We start from the raw sequence: 20,723 nt of genomic DNA, 5'->3' as shown, positions 1-20,723 counted from the left end.
AACTCGTTGCGCGTGCTTTAAAGACTTGATTATACACTTGTATCTTAATATACTATTATTGAATGCTAAAATGGAATCAGAAATCTTGCGCGTGCTTATGCATTTTTTTAAATGTGCGCTTAACTATACCTTAATATATTGCAACATCGATTTTTAGAGCATTTTCCAGCATCACTAGCTTTGAATAGACTGCTTTAAATAAACACTATTGGCCTAATAGTGTATTGCGCAATTCTAGGTTTTTTTTTAAAAAGGGGGTTTCTTTGTGGATCTTGGAAAGTTCTTCTCAAAACACCAGAAATAAAATCAAACAGAATGTCTGGTTTAACAGTTATTTAATAGTTCAACCAAATGTGTTACAACAGCATTAACAACAAATCAACAGTGTACCTATGTAGTCGAATTATATAAAAGGTTTGTAACTAAATTAAACCATAGGAACATGTGAGGGTGGTAATTTCTGGAAGATTTTATCCATAGTAATTTCGCTTAGTTCTTGATCAACAGGTGTGCGAGTATCATACAGTGAGGGAGCCTGCATTATAATTCCTGCTGTACCGCCAATACAAGCAAGAGTGTACAACCATAAGAAAAACCTATCCAGCACCATTGACACGAATTTCCAATCCTCGACGACCTGCAGTAATTTAAATTGTAGGAAATGTATTAATAGTTGATACCTATACTTCTTTACGTATATTTGTGCCTATACCTACCTCATTGTCTTTATCGGCATCTCGGATATGTTGAGCAATAAATCGAACTCCCTGTAAAGCTGAAAGTACACCTGCTGATAAGGTTTTGGGCGTACCGTTCGATGTATCAGTCACTAAAACACTAACTTAAGTAGATGTTGAGTTGAATAGGAAATATCATTACTTGACGAATGAGCCTTCATTTTCCCATCATCGTGGTCTGGGAGTAAAAAACTTGGATCACTCGTACTTATTTTAAAATCCGTAGTAAAAGGTTCGCCCATATTTAATCTACAATAAAAATGAAAACCCATTAGTATGTTTCAAACATTTACCAATGGCTCTATCATAACCATAGAACATTGGAACTACTTGTTTACATACTGTATATCCATATCGGTCGCACTAAAGCCCCTTGGTGGTACGTTATCGTTGTATTCTGGTAAGACGTATGTGGTTCTTCGCATAATTAATAAACGTGGCATAAACTGTAGAAAGAGTTTTCGTACCCATGGCGACATTTTATGAGTTGATGGTGACCTGTAGAGCATAAAAAATTAATTAGGTACTAATACTCCAAAATCATTACTTAGAACACCATTAAGTAAAAAATCATTGTTTGCTATATTTAAACGAGTTCTTATTTGAAACACCAGTCGCTATAAACATCAAATGTGTGGCAACTCTGTATAATATGATATTATTATTACTATAATAATGGACGTTCAGTAATTGTTCTGAGGAAATTAGCCTGAGTTTTGCAGATGTCACAAAAAACGTCTCTTTTTGCAAATAAACGTTGATACCACAGATCAAAGCTCAAACAGTTTAATCGCGATCTCTACATATCTATTGATCGTTGCTATATCCGAAATTTGAATGGATATGCCAAATAATGGTTTTATTTATTTATTATTCATTTTATTAAAATCTTTTAAGGTTTTGTGTAAAATGGACAAGTGTGATAAAAGTTAACAGGTTCAATAAGAGAATAATGTGATACGTTTAATACGAATGTTTTAAGTTACGCGTCTCACGAAATGTGGAGGTGGATCGCGATAAGGCGTGCTTATAAAAGATTATTGGGATTTCTCTCAACATTCACGGTATTTGATTCATTGCGATTATTGAGTTTTTGATTATAGTTATTTGACGTTTTGAAGTTTGAACTCACGTTGGTTTGTTTGGGTTTTCACTCGCGCTTTGGTTCAGGGTTTTTGGAGTTTACGTCGTCAGTGTGAAGAGCTTTATAAGGTGGTTGTGGTGGAGCTGATTCTAAATTCAATAATAGAAGTAAAGGTTTGCGAGCGCATATCGTAGAAAAAGTGAAACAAGTGTTCAGATATACCTGCCATTTTTCATGTTAGTTTGACCAAGCCAAGTACTAGTCTGTAAACAATTTTTACAAATGAGAATAAAATATCTAATGTTATATGAGAGTCATGTGTCATGGACAATAATTCAGTGTAAAAGGACATTATGGTTTCTTACGGAAATCACATTCACATGCATTTGGTGGAAAATGTAAGAAGAATGGAAATTGGACTACATTTTTCATAATTAGTTTTAATATTACGCCGGTCGTGAAATTCAATTAAATTGAAGATTTAGGCGAAATTTGAGACTTTCAAACAAAATGGCAAAACTGTTTAAATTTTAATTAAAAAAACAGATCTAACCCAGGTTTGTCTGTCACCTGCTACCCTGCAATCCCTCTCTGTGAGCTGAATACCGTAATCGTCAATCAAAGGACATAGATATCGTTCTTCGATGGAAATAGTACCTATCAACTTGAATTTAAATGATGTCAAATTCACCCCTCAAGAAGTGCATACTTTTAAAGCTAAGATCGGCCTTAGTGCCGCTGCCGCGTATTTTTTTAAACGGCCGATACAATAATAAAAGATGAGAAAAATGTGCCTCCGACATCACTAACAATAAGGTAAATTCTTTATAGTCATTTAATTATAATATAATGTGTTAGGTATATGGGCTGATTATACGAATAGCCGAGCCTGGTATCGGTATCACGCACCTCAGCTAAGGAAATAGCCATACACTAATAAATTTATTCGCCTGAAGTTATATTACAGTAGTTGCCCCAAACAATGGTATCTTAGAACTTGGCTAAAAAGGTGTGCGGACAATTCGCGCCAAGATAATTCGCTCCCGGACAATTCGCTTCCAGCACAATTCGCGCCTAGAATATTTGCTCATGTAGAATTCTTTTACAGAGTGTTAGTTGGTTTTCTAATAATTTTTCAAGTTTATTGCCAAACGAGTGGCTGATGTTGATGTTTTAAACATTATGCACATTCCCGCGCCACCGCAGAAATTGCATCAATTTTTGTTAATTCCTTATCACTTTGTATTTTATCTGGCTGTCTGATAATAATAATAATAATTTTTTTAATTCACAGATAAGTTACCTTATGTAGAATACGTCAAACACAAAATTACAGAACAAGCACATTAACAATTTTGAGTATTTAAAAAATTTAAACTATAAAAGGTGCGCTCGGCTAAGAATTTAAATAAATGGTAATTCAATGATTGAGCGGTTTAGCATACTGTGATATGCTCGGACAGGTGATATAATATTTTTACCCCTATGGTTGAAGGTGACCCTTGACCTATTCTGGTTTTTCTGTAGGGGACTCTATAGCGGTTTCCAGTTCTTACGTTGTGTTGGTGAACATCACTTCTGTCTATACTTTTAGAGTTACGGTATTATAAATTTACTAACTTCATATACATATGTATACCTAACTTGGTAGTGAGTATTTTAATCTGTGGTAGTGTTAATACTTTACGTTCCCTCAATCTATCTCTACACGTTTGACTTGGTTTGATATTTAAGGTAATTCGAAAAATTTTCTTCTGATAAATGAATACGTCGTTAGCTTAAGTGGAGTTTCCCCAAAAACACACACCATACCTTAGAGGTGAAGCTACCAATGCGTGATAGTCATTAATTAATTGCTGCCGTGCTGTGTAGTTAGCACTGCCTAGGCTACTGAGTTTTAAACATTCGTCCACATATACCTCGACCTAGAACCTTTGTTTTGCTTTCCCTATTCAAGAGTTCATCGCTTATTTTGATATTCAAATCTAAGTTATTTTTAGCGCATTTCCATAAAACAAATGCGCTATTGTGGCCACTTTGTCCGTTCGTCCGTTCGTTCGTTGAGACGCTACTAGTCCTTTCTCTTAAGAGCTATTGTTCTACTTTTTTCGCTATTTGGTTCGTTGTGGTGTCGAGGCTTGCACCAAGGAAGGAATTTTTTTGCGTTTATTGCTAAAAAAGTTATTGTAAAAAACCAAAAAACCGCTTTTTTACATGTTCCATCATTTTACACTTTTGCCGTTTATTAACGATCCTAGAGATCGTTTATAATTTTGTATTGCTGTCTGTCGTCTGTCTGTTGGTCTGTCCGTCTGTTCCTTTGTCTGTCTGTCCCTCTATCTGTCCGTGTGAACGATAACTTTGTTTAGATAATGTCCGATCGCTTTTACATCTCCGTTAGTTATTAACTGAATTGCATGAAATTCAATATGGGCATAGCTTTAGCCATATAATACGCAATGCCCAAAGTTGAGTCGAATCGATTCAAAATTCACAGTGCCCTTTTCGCATCTCGACCATTTATAAACCGAATTGCAAACTTTTTTATTTATAAAAGTATTGGAATGAAATTTGATACATAGGCACTTGGAATAAATGAAAATCTAACGCCAGTTTCAAAATTTGGTTTTGCGCATGCGCAGTGCCAACTTATTTTATTTATAGAAGCATTTAAATGAAACTTGATACATAGGCGCTTGGAACAAACCAAAACCAAAAAACCGCTTTTTTACATGTTCCATCATTTTACACTTTTGCCGTTTATTAACGATCCTAGAGATCGTTTATAATTTTGTATTGCTGTCTGTCGTCTGTCTGTGGGTCTGTACTTTTTAACTTGTTATTTTGTTGGTTATGGAATCGTAGGAAACACCTTTTTGCTAAATTTAGACAGAGACGATTTGTTGAGAACAATTTGTGTAGGAGTATAAGGGAATTGTTACATTTATCTTGGAGTTCTTTGCTATTTGTTTCAGAAATAAGAAGCGATGTGTCGTCAGGATATAAAATACATTTAATATTTGGATTCAAATGATTTTCTGTCATTAATTTACAGTAGAAAGACTATGAGTCCCAGAACAGAGCCCTGGGGCGCTCCCGTATCTACTGGAAATAGTTTAGCTTTAGAGGTTACCTTGCCTTCGATGTTCGGTGACAAGAATCTTCTGTGCACATTTCAGCGGTTACAAGCTCTTATAGTCAGTCGGTGCCGTATAGCCCGTAAGCAGACACTTTTTGTGTGCGCCTTCATATTGGTAGAATCAAGACTATAGTTCACCACCATCAGGAGCTAGATAGATACGACTGGTAAGTGGCAATACGATCTTGTTTTGACTCACAAAGTAATATGTATGACGTTGGATGTGATGTACGATTAGATTAATTTCATTACATTTCATACATTCGTACATGATCACCTATCACCTTCAATACGTAATATTTTCAAACAAAATAGGAGTTGGTGACTCTTCTTGGAAATTAATCCTGAAAAAAATGGTTGTTGGTTTGATTTTGGTGGTGAACAATATGGTTTCGAAAGCAGATTTTGGCTTCCTCGCCTTAACACTGGTTGTCCCCAAGCGGAAAAAAAAATAAAAGGAAAAACGACGGTGGTCCAAGTAGTGGTACACAATGTGAAACCGGTTCCCTCATGAACACCTACCTACTCAATTTTCTGCGTGATACAGAACCAGAAGATTACGGGAGCTTTTTGAGAATAGACCAAGAAACTTTTGACTACCTACTGGGGTTAGTACTACCTGACGTACTACTCGAAAGAATGAAGTGATTCCTGCAAGTCAGATTTAGAAGACCTGAAATGCACGTGCACCAGTGGTCCTCTCACTTTCAAAACTAGTTGTACAAATAACTATTGTTCTTCACTTTACACAATTCCGTACAAAAGCGATATACATCAATTAATAATCCAACGAACTCACGCTCCGCGCCTTTTCAGGAGGCTTGGTTCGACGGATGCCATCGCCATGGTTTCGACTGAGTGCCTGACGTAATGCTTGACGAAAATTGTCTAGTAGTAGAGTTTTCTGATAGCCCAATTCGTTCCCCCGTCAAGCTTTGAAAGGTAAAAAGCATCTAATGATGTTTTTCTGTAGTGTTTGGCCTAACTAACCCCCTAAATTCGTATGTTGATACCGATGTCCAAACGGCCCAAAAAAGGAAAAAATGGAATTTTTCAAAAATCCCTATTTTTTAATTATCTTTACAACGGTGCGTTTTGTTGGTCGTTAGCTCTAATGGGAATGAAAATATAAGGATTTTTCTCCGCGCATTTTACATTGCATATACGGCAAGAACGCACACATAATCGTTAGCCATTCGCTTAAACAGTGTTTTACAAAATGTAACTTTTTAAAATATCGTTTATGAGGCCATTGCTCTTAGACACATCAGAATTTAAAAAAAATTTTTAATAAAAATTATAGCGGAACTTATCGAATCCAACGAGGGGTATAGTTTGAATATATCTTTATAATTAAAGGCACAAGGAGAAAAAATGTATGACGTTGCACGCCCCTCTTTCAAGCAATGCTTTTATTCACTTCAACTCGCGTAAGTAGACATCTTCTTGTGCATGCTCGAACTGAATCTTCTGAAAATGATTTATTTTGATTTTTCTCAATAAGTAATAAATTTAATAACTTATAGAGGTGTTCATCGCTGTGCTATGATCATCTTTTTGTGTGTCATGTGAAGTGTATTTATTAACAGACACTTTTCCACTACAATCATACAATTGAGCAAGCATGCCACTTAATTTTTTTGCAAGGAACACCGCCACGTTTTACATCCAAAAAGTAATTATTGTTATTGCTCTGTAGACATTTTTGGATTTGGAAATTAAAAATATAATACAAACAACCTGTTTTAGACGAACTAAAACAAATTGCAGTTATATTTTATGAAAGTGCGGGTATCTGGTTGTCAGAATGGGGTTAATTATATTATACCCCTCAGATTTAAGTTCCCACCCATATTCTTATACAGGGTGTCCCTAAAAGGTCTGTACAACGCGCTACCATGGGTTCTTGGTATCAAAATAGGACGATTTAACCCAACTTACCTCTATCCAAAAGTGCTTCGGTAAGGCGCTATCTACCGCCAAAGATTTAAAAAAAAATCGTTATTTTTATTTTATCGGAAAATGGTTTTGCCGATTAAAATGAAATTCGGGATGTGAATGTCTAATGTAAAAAGGGTCTTTGTGATATCACCGTTTTGATTGTACTTGCAAGCATTTTTTGTCTCTTGATGAATATCGCTATCTGTGATGGTTTACGAAAAATAAAAAAATTTAGGCATGATGAATGGCATGCACCATACATGCGATTGTTCCTCAAAAACCATAAGTGCAAGCAAGAAGTAGGCTATGACGATTTGGAAACCTGTGAGTATACTCCCTAACGCATTGGCGACCATTTCCACGACAGTATCCAAACACTAATAGCATATCAGTTAACTCTGCGTTACTGTATTTAAAGGCCATATTACAATTTTAACAATGAAATTTTAAGTCTTCAAGCAAAACGTAAATTGTTCAAGTTTAAGAAACAACAAACAAACGTTACGCCACTCTAAGGTTTCACAGCCATCTTCTGATTTTTTTAGGAACAATCGCATGTATGGTGCATGCCATTCATCATGCCTAAATTTTTTTTTTTTCGTAAACCATCACAGATAGCGATATTCATCAAGAGACAAAAAATGCTTGCAAGTAAACTGTCTATCAGTGTCTAAAAATTCAGAACCGTCAAAATAGTAGTTAAAAAGTTTTAGACCTCTTCAGATGTGGATGGTCAGTATTTTACCACCTACATAGCAACTACAATCAAAACGATGATATCACAAAGACCCTTTTTACATTAGACATTCACATCCCGAATTTCATTTTAATCGGCAAAACCATTTTCCGATAAAATAAAAATAACGATTTTTTTTTTAAATCTTTGGCGGTAGATAGCGCCTTACCGAGGCACTTTTGGATAGAGGTAAGTTGGGTTAAATCGTCCTATTTTGATACCAAGAACCCCTGGTAACGCATTGTACAGACCTTTTAGGGACACCCTGTATATATTTTGTAGGTACGTCCTAAAATTCAATTAAAATTACTATAATTTTTAAGTACTTGGTTATTGTTCCCTCCAAATAAATGATCATCCTACAAATTCAACTAAAATCAAGTAACTCCTCCACCCATTATCTATCTACAATTATAAAATCAATTCTTCATAGCAGAATAAATAAAACAGAATCACGCAATCTGCCGTTAAAAGTAATTTGTTAGAGCTCGTTTGAATATAAAGTGAAAATAGTATTAATTAAATCGCAAACATGAAGGCTATCCATCCATTAAACTGGTTATTATAAGCATATTTTCATCACATTACGAATGAATTCGATCGTCTTTATGATTTAAAAACATAGTCTGCAGGAAATCTAATATAATTTCCTGCCGTGGGTATTCGTGATTATGATTACTTACCTAAAATGAACATTTAGCACGCAGACCGTCACCCATATAGAAGATGTCACGATAATCATGGTATAAAGCAGGTATTTGCCAAGAAGCGGCACTGCCAAAGACGTCGGAGGTATAATTTCGGCGAGCAGAAGAAAAAATACGGTAAGCGATATCAAAATTGAAACGCAAAGCGTCACCTTCTCTCCAGAGTCCGACGGTAGGTAAAATACTAACACCGTTAGGAATGTTATCCCAACGCATGGAATGATTAAATTCACCGTATAAAACAGGGTTTTCCTTCTCATTGTTATTTTGAATGTAATATCTGCAACAAATACATCAGGTATAATTACAAAGTTTCTGCAACCGTATGTGCTAATGTTAGCCATAATAGAAATTTCGGTCCTGAACAAACGCTTGCTATATTTCACTTATAACTTCTATTTCAAACTTACTGAGTGAATCAACAAATAGACCGTGAGATAGATCACTTCTTTGTTGTTCATAGACATAGATCTAATTTTGTTATGTGCCACCACCGCCTCATTTATTGTACCTACTGTCACATATAATTCACACGTATAATTCAGATATACCTATAATATTACATTAGGTACACTTAGATAATTAATTTGAATTACATCATAGGTGCCGAGGGAATCGGTATATGTGTACTTACTACTTACATGGTTTTATTAAAGGGGCTTTTGTTTGGATTCTGTTTGTTCAATGATCCGTGTTTATTAAGACGAAATCCTTCTCCTGCTTTCCAGTATTATATTTTGTAGATGCGGACTGGCCCGGGGGGGGGGGGGCGTGTGGCGATTGCCACCTGGCCTGTAGGTCATAATGACCCATTGGAAATTTATAAGTATGTGCTGTATTTAGTTTCTTGCACTATTAATAAATTATTAACACGCTTCTCTCATTGGAGTTGATGTTATATGTTGTTCATTAAAAAATTCTGTTTTTATTTAAGTGTTTTCCAATGAATTTATCATTTTTTGTCGTATTTTGAAAGTGCTGGAACATAATTATAGGCGACGCGCCTCGTTTGGATTATGTATATTTTGTTATTTTTAATTATCAGCTGCAATTAAAAAAAAACTATATTCTAATTGATTTTCGAGAAAGGAATAAGTACTTTAAAATGATGCAAAAAATATTTTTGTGTGCACCGTAGAGCTCCCCCCCCCCCCCTATTTTCATTACACTAATACTTTAATGGCCCGTAACCTTTGCAATTCCACCTGACCCGTAAGTACCCAGTCCGCCCCTGGATGTAACTGGGCGATAAAATTAGGTATATTAGGTCTTATTTAAAAACAATCTTTCTTCGTGTACCGATTTCCCGAAAAGCAAAATTCTGTACAATTGTACACTCACGCACAACTCTCTAATCGTGCAAGCATACCTATGGGATAACTTTTTCATTTTCTAGGACATTTGTCGGATTATTCTGGCACGATTAGAGCGTTATGCGCGTGTGCACCATACTGTTGAAACCTACAGTTTCCAACTTTCGTTTTTCTTGTGTGTAACACATATCGTTGAATTCGTAATAAAAAATGTTCTTCAATACAGTATGTATTTTTTCTACGGTCCATATAAAAGAATAAAGTTGATGATTTCTGCGAAATTGAAAATCTCCCATCGGTGTCTTGTATATGTGGCTCAAAAACGGTTTTCTATTCTTTTGGTATCTCTTCAAATAGCATTAAAAAAACCCAGAAACTTTCGATTTTCTGGCATATCTTCGGACGTAATCGGAATTTTTTGGTTTTCTAATTGTTCTAATTTTTAAATATAGGGTTCGACTACCAAGGTCATATCCCCTTTATTGCACGTTATAGAGTACAGGTACACATATACACAGTGCAATTGTGTAATTGCGCAACTTTTCCCTAATTTCACCATCGTCGTATTTTCTATGGTTGCGGAGATCCCCATGGTAGACATCCTTATCTTGGACACAGTGTATACATAGATATAGTCTCCCTTTTTCAATAAGCAGCATCTGCGCCAACATATTTACCACAGAGATATACCTACATTGCACTGTAGTAGAACAAGTAGAACACCGCATACCCGCAACAGTATTTTAACACACGAGACTACCAAGAATTTCAAATGTGTCCAGTGTAACTATGCAACCAATGATAAATCTAATTATAAAACACATTTATTAACATACAAGATAAACAAAGATTTAAACTGTTCCAGTGCGCTTTCGCCACCAAACATAAACTCAGTCTCAAAGCACATCTTAAGATCTAACAATTGTGAAGACATGGCCCTGCCAATGATTTAAAATGTGACCGGTGTGATTTTGTTACCAATCCCAATTTTAAGACACATTTGTTAATACACAAGACCAGTAATAATCTAATATGCGCCTGGTATGAACTACAACACCGTAAACCCCTTTATGTTCTTGAGAAAATAATGCCCCTCATGCCCGTGACATGTCGGGACTGTCAACTCGGTGCGGATGATCGGTATTTTACTGTTGGGTATATCTCTTCGCCTCGTCTGGTCATATCTTCTATCAGTATGCACGGAAATTTGTATAGGGATTTTTAAAATGATAAGGATTCATAGGCTATATTTAAGGTGGTAAAGTAAGAATGTCTGTGTCTTAGCATTGAAAGGAAGTTATAATAGTTTTATTTATCATGACCAGAATTGAGATGTTATTTAACCGTGAGGAAGCTAAAAGGGAATTAGCAATATAAAGTAACAGCGCGGCTAGAAATGCAATTTTATTTCACGTGTTATAGAATAGGATCATAAATACTGCTTTACGTATGTATATTCGGAATGAGTCATTAGGATAAACTAATCGCAAGGAGAGTTCGTTTAAATACATCTATTCAGTATGGAAGTAAAATTTACAAAAGCCGATTAAAGAGCTACGCGCCGTGCCCACCTAGGAAGTCAATTTCATTCCCACATCGGATCAACGAGAAGCCACGCTTAAATTTTGGTCAGACCGTGCGCGTGCAACTACATCCAAGTTCTGGTGGCAGATCCAGACCACTTCGCATTGAATCATCCACGAAAGCACATCGAGAACTCCTAGTGCATAAACAATCAAGGTATTTATAAACAATTACCTGGGTCGTAGCTTGCCCCATTGTCGAATGGCTTAAGAAAGGCCCCTGCAGTGTTTTATAATTCATGGAGAGATCCGAAACGAACGCGTCTTCGGCAAAAAGGTTGAGGTTCGATTTTTACCAGGACGAAAATAGGACCAACCAACTGGAAGGATGCACGTTGATGTTTTTGAAAAAAATAAAACCTAGAATAAAACGTACCTAAAATCTTGAAATTCGTGACCTGATTTTTATTGTCACACAATTTGGAATGTTTTGTGGATTTTATTTTGCTTTTATTGTCTTTGTTAATTTAGTTCGTGTGGACTTTTGTCCTGAGGGTTTACCCAACAACGCCTGGTTGTGTCCGCAATATATTTTATATGTTCTCGTCTTACGCACAAAATGCGACTTTTGGTTCAATTTCCTTTTCCATTTGTGTATATAAAACCCCAATTTTAACACTGACTGCTACACAGTTTCGAAAGTGCCGCAGAAACGTCTGCCGTTTTGGTATGAAAGTAACGGTGACTCTGCTCGTGAGTATGGGATAACTCAAGATTGCAGTCGCTTCTCAAGTAGTGTGGGTGTTGTTATTACGAAAAAACAATTAAAATAATTTTTTTTTATTTTTCCTTTACGTCCAAATAGTAATGTCCACCTCGTTAGTGAAAGATCACGAAATAGACAGCCTGTTAGAAATAACTACCGAAACATGTTTTTAGTAATTGGTCGATAGAAGTCGTTGATGTAATGGGTATCATTGATTGCATGATGCTATGTAAACATACTTAGTGATAACGTCATAATATACCTATGACATGTGCGCAAACTAAGGAAAATCCCACTATATCACTTTGTTGTAAGATTGGTCTCCCTAAAAGAGGTTTGAACGTCTTTGTCTCGCAGAGTTACTGTTTACAATATGCTCCTGTATTACGACGGGTTAGAAGTTAGAACTAGACCTTTAACTAGCCTATGTTAATCCTTGAATCATGTTAATACGAAATACAAGGATCAATTGCGAAATCTTGTAGTTTATTTGGTATAAGTGATTTTGCGACAACCAGTGCGCGCATCTCTAATAAAAATGACAAGTATATTATTAATTAATATTGTATTTTATTCGGGAATTGAATTAGCTTTGCATCAACGACCTATCCTGCCACATAAATTTATCAAGGGGATGGGTGGGGAGTAAATTTGAACTTAGTCCCTCTTCAATACAAATTTGATGTCTTCAAGCCCTTTTGCTAACTTTTCCTGATTTATATAGTAAACTGATTAAAAATGGACGAACGAATTTTGTTCAAGCATATCAATGAAAAAAATACTAGAGATACTGGTTTGAGTAGTACACCGTTTATTAATTATATTAGTGGGGCGTATCGAACTCGATTTAACACAGTAACGCACCGCACAGCATGAAGAAAAATAGAGCAAAATTGTAGGTAATGCATAATGTGGAGAGTGAATATTGATGTGTCAACAGCAGCTATGACAAAATGTTTTCGGTTTTTAAATTTCTATTATATACAACTGGCGCAGGAGCTGACTAAATGTATCTCGGTAAAGTTTTTCATTTCCTACGTCACTATACGATCCTTCTATCAAAGTTTAGAGCTTTTATTTAGATAAAAATATATGAGAATGGTTTATCTACCTGAATATGGTTCCGAACAGCAAGGATAATATTCCTCATTTCTCGTTGCTGGAACGGCCAATAAATCCCATTCTACGGAAAGATAAAATTCGGATAAGTCTATTCCCACTTTTACTATATTTGATCCTGGCACTTGATCCATATGCTTGAGGTCAACCTGAATAGAAAACACACAGATTTTTTTATGTTGTAATAAAAAAGATGACAACGAATAAGAAAATTTGTAAGTACGATATTGGGTTTTCCATTTTGTTTGTTTGACATAAAATATACGGTCTTACAAGAGTAGGTAATTTGACTTTTCTCACTCCGATAACTTTTTTCCTTTCACGTTCACTTTTATAACTCTATGTGGCTTAGCAATATAATAAACGAAAGCTAATAAAGGGGTTATATACTTTCTTTATTATTTTACGACGTATTAAGGGTGAGGAATGTCTGGGGAGGAGGTATTTTTATCCGATAAAAGCAGTAATTTCGCTTTTTATGAACTTAATCATTTTCCTGAAATCACGGAGTTATTGTTACAAAGAAATAGAAGAATTAAAGGAAAACACGGTGACTATAGGTAGGTATATAAATTATGTGGCTTTGGGTTATGAAAAATTGAAGGTTTCAAGGAGAAGTGGTCCAGAAGCAGAACTGTCGATTTGCATTAGTGTATAGGTAGGTACTACACGCAATTTCACATTTAATATAATCTCATAATAATTCCGTCATTGCATATTAATGTTACATCTGAATGAGGAATAAGCTTGTTTGTGTGATACGTCGAACCCTCATCAAGCAAACTAAACAAGAGCAAAACAGAAACCAGGCATCTCAAGATAAATTGGTGACAAGTTTAATCTTTAAGTGTTGCATTTCGTAATCTGGGCGAATTTCGTGTGAAAATTTAATGTCGAAACTTAAATATTCCGACCGCATGATTTCCAAAACGTCAAACTAAGCGTGAGAATGGTGAAATCAAAATAGAGATTCGGCTATAATTTATAGTGAAAATGTCCAATTAACACAAAAATCAAAAAAACTTCTGTGAACCACATTTAGGTACATTTAACTTTCTGCGTTTTAGATTTAAAAATTATTACTAACACCCTTGGTTTTATTTTTATCGCATCTTTCTCACAACCAATAGAGCAAATATCTCAGTGTACATTTTATGAGTCTGTTCGAGGTTCAACACTGAGGGACGTAGAAAATTTTGTTAGAAAGTCCCCTTGTCTGTGCTGCGAAGGTGCGTTCCATTTTCGTTACAACGCAAATTCAAATTCAAATTACTTTATTCGCCCAGTCGATTACAATTTTGTAATATAATATAAGACATGTCAAACAATTAAACCCTAACCCTATATCTGAATGAGAAGGTATAAAATCAACATTTTTTCTTCCTTTGTGGATATTTCAGCATTTACCAATAATATTGAACTCAAAATATCTCAAAATAAAGTTTTGACGGCCATTTGTTAACAGACTCAAATTATCTGTAGAAAATGTTATGTTGTCCATCCTAAATAAAACAAAATAAAATACATCACAGGGCTGAATGTCTTGTTAATTATCACTTAACATATTTACCTGATATCCGTTATAGGTCCAGGATCCAAACTTCATCAAACAGCTCTGTTCGTCAAAAGGAAAATATTGCACATTGATTTCGCACGATGATTTATAAATAGAGGGTGGTTTCCACACCACTTCCCCTGTGTATGATAAAACAGCTTTAGTCATAAGCGTAACTTCGTAATTTCCATCAGCGCTGTAAAGAAAATTGTAATGTTATGATAGTAAGTAAGCTGTGGTTATAATGTAGGTAATTACCTACTTCTGCGGTAGATTGTATAGCACACAACTTTTGGCGCACTCAGTAAAAGTAACTTACTTGTTGAAAAGAACGATATCTGGAAGCCAAATGTGTTCGGATGGAACGTAGAGTTGCTCCACGCCCCCGTACTCTTCTGGGTCCCACCTTAATTTGTAATCTACCCATTTCTGAAAGAGGTAAAGGAACATTACATCGTAATAGCACTGATCTTTGGACATGTATAAATTAAAAAATCCAATAGTGAAGAATTTAGACCGGGAGGCAGCGTACATACTAACTGAACCATGAACTAACTTAATATTCGCCAACGCAGGCTGAAAGTACGTTGAAAACTAGTAATCAAGTCCCCGTCTCTAGCCGTAAGTGGCAGCATTAATTTGGGGCGGTGCTGAATGTGTGTCTTCTTTAGGTGATCAACTAAATTACTAAACTATAAGGGTCACGGAAACATTTATATCAAGTAACACCATTTTTCCAATAGTTTTCGAATATGCTATGGCAGCGATTTCAAGTGCAGCGTTGGTGGCGACAGACGCCCTTCAATGTAGGGAAAAACACTCGTGAACTAAACCATGAGGACCGTATAACAATTATACATAAAAAAGTTCCTCTTTTTGTCACTACTTAAAATGTATCCTGGCAGACGATATTTTAAGTGTAGCTTTAACAGTGGCAGAAATTTAGGTATAGTAAATCCCAGCGAGTGCGAGCGTGTGAGAGATAAGTGCACGGGAGCATAACGAACAGAGATAGCGATAGGATACTGACTACTGAGATCCTTCAAACCATTTGATTCTAAACTTCTCATTCACATAGTTCCACTCACTTCAATCAGACGGATTGTAGAAGGTCAGACATTTTTCGGTGGCATTCACCCAAATTGCCATGAACTAAACCATGAGGACCATTTCCACTTTGGCCTATTAGAGTATGCTAAAATCGATCGTCTGCCGCCTCAGATCATATGACGGTACTTCTTGCGGTGCCAATTTTAAATGATTGTTTTTTGAGAAAATAAGTTATACCTACACCAAATGAAAACGATGATAATAGCTCTTAAAAAATATTTTTAAAAATCGCGAACTTTTGATAACTTCGTAAAAAAACAATTCTTAGTGGGTTTTTCACGAACTGCCTACAGATATAACTAGGTTACGGTTGGATGAATGAAACTGATTTTTACAGACTAATGGTAGGTACTGCCAATGACTTGACGGTGTTTCTTTTTTCAATTTTTTCTCTAATTATAAGATTATCTTATTACCTTATCATTAGAGAAAACATTTAAACAAGTTAAAAAGTAATCGTAAACGATTTACATAAAGCGCATTTCCACTTGCATTAATTAATTAATTATTTAATTTATGTGTCCCCTTCTCTTTAATCATCTAGCATGAAGGTACACTGCCTTATAACCGAACTGTTTACTAAGCTATTACGGTTTTTAAAAAATGCGTGGCCACAATAGCGCATTTTTTTATTTTTGTGGAAATGCGCTAAAAAGAAACACTGTCCTTGGGATGTCCATTGTAGAAGAAAGAAATGAACCAAAACAATTACGAATACATATATAGGTACGGCACAAAAAAATCAATAGTTGGAAACTGTTGGTTTCAACAGGATGGTGCACCCGCACACAACGCTCTAATCGTGCGAAAATACCTATTGGACACATTTTTCATTTTCCAAGTCCCAAAATGTGTTTCTTTTTAAATTTTTTCCCAGTAACCATAATAAATAAGATGGCATTAATGACAATATGTACCTTTTAAAAAGTGAGACAGAAATTCCAACTGTAATTCTAAGTGGGAAAGAATGATTAGACCTTCCAGAAATTTGGTGTGTACACTCTGTGATTTAAGAACAATGCCGAACAGTTTTTTCATTCAACAAAACATGCATACATTCAAATAACAAGCATAAATTGGCACAAATCTTGTGCAGATAAAACGCATTTTTTAAAAACCGTAATAGCTTAGTAAACAGTTCGGTTATAAGGCAGTGTACCTTCATGCTAGATGATTAAAGAGAAGGGGACACATAAATTAAATAATTAATTAATGAATGCAAGTGGAAATGCGCTTTATGTAAATCGTTTACGATTACTTTTTAACTTGTTTAAATGTTTTCTCTAATGATAAGGTAATAAGATAATCTTATAATTAGAGAAAAAATTGAAAAAAGAAACACCGTCAAGTCATTGGCAGTACCTACCATTAGTCTGTAAAAATCAGTTTCATTCATCCAACCGTAACCTAGTTATATCTGTAGGCAGTTCGTGAAAAACCCACTAAGAATTGTTTTTTTACGAAGTTATCAAAAGTTCGCGATTTTTAAAAATATTTTTTAAGAGCTATTATCATCGTTTTCATTTGGTGTAGGTATAACTTATTTTCTCAAAAAACAATCATTTAAAATTGGCACCGCAAGAAGTACCGTCATATGATCTGAGGCGGCAGACGATCGATTTTAGCATACTCTAATAGGCCAAAGTGGAAATGGTCCTCATGGTTTAGTTCATGGCAATTTGGGTGAATGCCACCGAAAAATGTCTGACCTTCTACAATCCGTCTGATTGAAGTGAGTGGAACTATGTGAATGAGAAGTTTAGAATCAAATGGTTTGAAGGATCTCAGTAGTCAGTATCCTATCGCTATCTCTGTTCGTTATGCTCCCGTGCACTTATCTCTCACACGCTCGCACTCGCTGGGATTTACTATACCTAAATTTCTGCCACTGTTAAAGCTACACTTAAAATATCGTCTGCCAGGATACATTTTAAGTAGTGACAAAAAGAGGAACTTTTTTATGTATAATTGTTATACGGTCCTCATGGTTTAGTTCACGAGTGTTTTTCCCTACATTGAAGGGCGTCTGTCGCCACCAACGCTGCACTTGAAATCGCTGCCATAGCATATTCGAAAACTATTGGAAAAATGGTGTTACTTGATATAAATGTTTCCGTGACCCTTATAGTTTAGTAATTTAGTTGATCACCTAAAGAAGACACACATTCAGCACCGCCCCAAATTAATGCTGCCACTTACGGCTAGAGACGGGGACTTGATTACTAGTTTTCAACGTACTTTCAGCCTGCGTTGGCGAATATTAAGTTAGTTCATGGTTCAGTTAGTATGTACGCTGCCTCCCGGTCTAAATTCTTCACTATTGGATTTTTTAATTTATACATGTCCAAAGATCAGTGCTATTACGATGTAATGTTCCTTTACCTCTTTCAGAAATGGGTAGATTACAAATTAAGGTGGGACCCAGAAGAGTACGGGGGCGTGGAGCAACTCTACGTTCCATCCGAACACATTTGGCTTCCAGATATCGTTCTTTTCAACAAGTAAGTTACTTTTACTGAGTGCGCCAAAAGTTGTGTGCTATACAATCTACCGCAGAAGTAGGTAATTACCTACATTATAACCACAGCTTACTTACTATCATAACATTACAATTTTCTTTACAGCGCTGATGGAAATTACGAAGTTACGCTTATGACTAAAGCTGTTTTATCATACACAGGGGAAGTGGTGTGGAAACCACCCTCTATTTATAAATCATCGTGCGAAATCAATGTGCAATATTTTCCTTTTGACGAACAGAGCTGTTTGATGAAGTTTGGATCCTGGACCTATAACGGATATCAGGTAAATATGTTAAGTGATAATTAACAAGACATTCAGCCCTGTGATGTATTTTATTTTGTTTTATTTAGGATGGACAACATAACATTTTCTACAGATAATTTGAGTCTGTTAACAAATGGCCGTCAAAACTTTATTTTGAGATATTTTGAGTTCAATATTATTGGTAAATGCTGAAATATCCACAAAGGAAGAAAAAATGTTGATTTTATACCTTCTCATTCAGATATAGGGTTAGGGTTTAATTGTTTGACATGTCTTATATTATATTACAAAATTGTAATCGACTGGGCGAATAAAGTAATTTGAATTTGAATTTGCGTTGTAACGAAAATGGAACGCACCTTCGCAGCACAGACAAGGGGACTTTCTAACAAAATTTTCTACGTCCCTCAGTGTTGAACCTCGAACAGACTCATAAAATGTACACTGAGATATTTGCTCTATTGGTTGTGAGAAAGATGCGATAAAAATAAAACCAAGGGTGTTAGTAATAATTTTTAAATCTAAAACGCAGAAAGTTAAATGTACCTAAATGTGGTTCACAGAAGTTTTTTTGATTTTTGTGTTAATTGGACATTTTCACTATAAATTATAGCCGAATCTCTATTTTGATTTCACCATTCTCACGCTTAGTTTGACGTTTTGGAAATCATGCGGTCGGAATATTTAAGTTTCGACATTAAATTTTCACACGAAATTCGCCCAGATTACGAAATGCAACACTTAAAGATTAAACTTGTCACCAATTTATCTTGAGATGCCTGGTTTCTGTTTTGCTCTTGTTTAGTTTGCTTGATGAGGGTTCGACGTATCACACAAACAAGCTTATTCCTCATTCAGATGTAACATTAATATGCAATGACGGAATTATTATGAGATTATATTAAATGTGAAATTGCGTGTAGTACCTACCTATACACTAATGCAAATCGACAGTTCTGCTTCTGGACCACTTCTCCTTGAAACCTTCAATTTTTCATAACCCAAAGCCACATAATTTATATACATACCTATAGTCACCGTGTTTTCCTTTAATTCTTCTATTTCTTTGTAACAATAACTCCGTGATTTCAGGAAAATGATTAAGTTCATAAAAAGCGAAATTACTGCTTTTATCGGATAAAAATACCTCCTCCCCAGACATTCCTCACCCTTAATACGTCGTAAAATAATAAAGAAAGTATATAACCCCTTTATTAGCTTTCGTTTATTATATTGCTAAGCCACATAGAGTTATAAAAGTGAACGTGAAAGGAAAAAAGTTATCGGAGTGAGAAAAGTCAAATTACCTACTCTTGTAAGACCGTATATTTTATGTCAAACAAACAAAATGGAAAACCCAATATCGTACTTACAAATTTTCTTATTCGTTGTCATCTTTTTTATTACAACATAAAAAAATCTGTGTGTTTTCTATTCAGGTTGACCTCAAGCATATGGATCAAGTGCCAGGATCAAATATAGTAAAAGTGGGAATAGACTTATCCGAATTTTATCTTTCCGTAGAATGGGATTTATTGGCCGTTCCAGCAACGAGAAATGAGGAATATTATCCTTGCTGTTCGGAACCATATTCAGGTAGATAAACCATTCTCATATATTTTTATCTAAATAAAAGCTCTAAACTTTGATAGAAGGATCGTATAGTGACGTAGGAAATGAAAAACTTTACCGAGATACATTTAGTCAGCTCCTGCGCCAGTTGTATATAATAGAAATTTAAAAACCGAAAACATTTTGTCATAGCTGCTGTTGACACATCAATATTCACTCTCCACATTATGCATTACCTACAATTTTGCTCTATTTTTCTTCATGCTGTGCGGTGCGTTACTGTGTTAAATCGAGTTCGATACGCCCCACTAATATAATTAATAAACGGTGTACTACTCAAATGTTAGAGGATCGGATCAAGTGATCAAGATAACGAGCCACGGGTAATACGTTTAATGAACCTACGTTACATAACTAGGATAGACTACGACTAGTCGACTACCGACGCACGCTACACGCACTCATACTCAGTTCGATAAGTGTCACACGCAAGCGCGCACACAAGGACTACTCTAACACTTCCCCTCACATTCGAACTCACTACACTAACATAGCTCGAAACTTTAAACGAGATTTAACATCACCGTACACTCCCGATGGCGAGGTCCTGGCAATGGTTTCGTGAAAATGTCAG

At 35.5% G+C, this 20,723-nt stretch overlaps 2 protein-coding genes across 2 annotated transcripts; one reads left to right on the top strand and one right to left on the bottom strand.

The window, feature by feature from the left end:
- Positions 1–318: 318 nt before the first annotated feature.
- On the bottom strand, positions 319–15,049 carry LOC116163565 (acetylcholine receptor subunit beta-like 2; the record flags this gene model as incomplete). The annotated part of the gene is given in 8 exon segments (XM_031477565.1): positions 319–637; positions 717–829; positions 880–986; positions 1,080–1,235; positions 8,321–8,624; positions 13,058–13,214; positions 14,636–14,816; positions 14,940–15,049. Coding segments are annotated over 8 exon segments (1,338 nt in total), but the record flags the coding sequence as incomplete, so codon positions are not given.
- A 3,021-nt stretch (positions 15,050–18,070) lies between these two features.
- LOC116163821 (acetylcholine receptor subunit beta-like 2) lies at positions 18,071–20,121 on the top strand. The gene is made up of 3 exons (XM_031477952.1): positions 18,071–18,231; positions 18,355–18,535; positions 19,957–20,121. Exons 1-3 carry the CDS (start codon positions 18,071–18,073, stop codon positions 20,119–20,121), a joined length of 507 nt encoding a protein of 168 aa, XP_031333812.1.
- The last annotated feature ends 602 nt before the right edge of the window (positions 20,122–20,723 follow it).

Source organism: Photinus pyralis, unplaced genomic scaffold, assembly GCF_008802855.1.
Source record: "Photinus pyralis isolate 1611_PpyrPB1 unplaced genomic scaffold, Ppyr1.3 Ppyr1.4_LG2, whole genome shotgun sequence".
NCBI classification, from domain to species: Eukaryota; Metazoa; Arthropoda; class Insecta; order Coleoptera; family Lampyridae; genus Photinus; species Photinus pyralis.
This window is presented reverse-complemented; position numbering and strand designations above follow the sequence as displayed.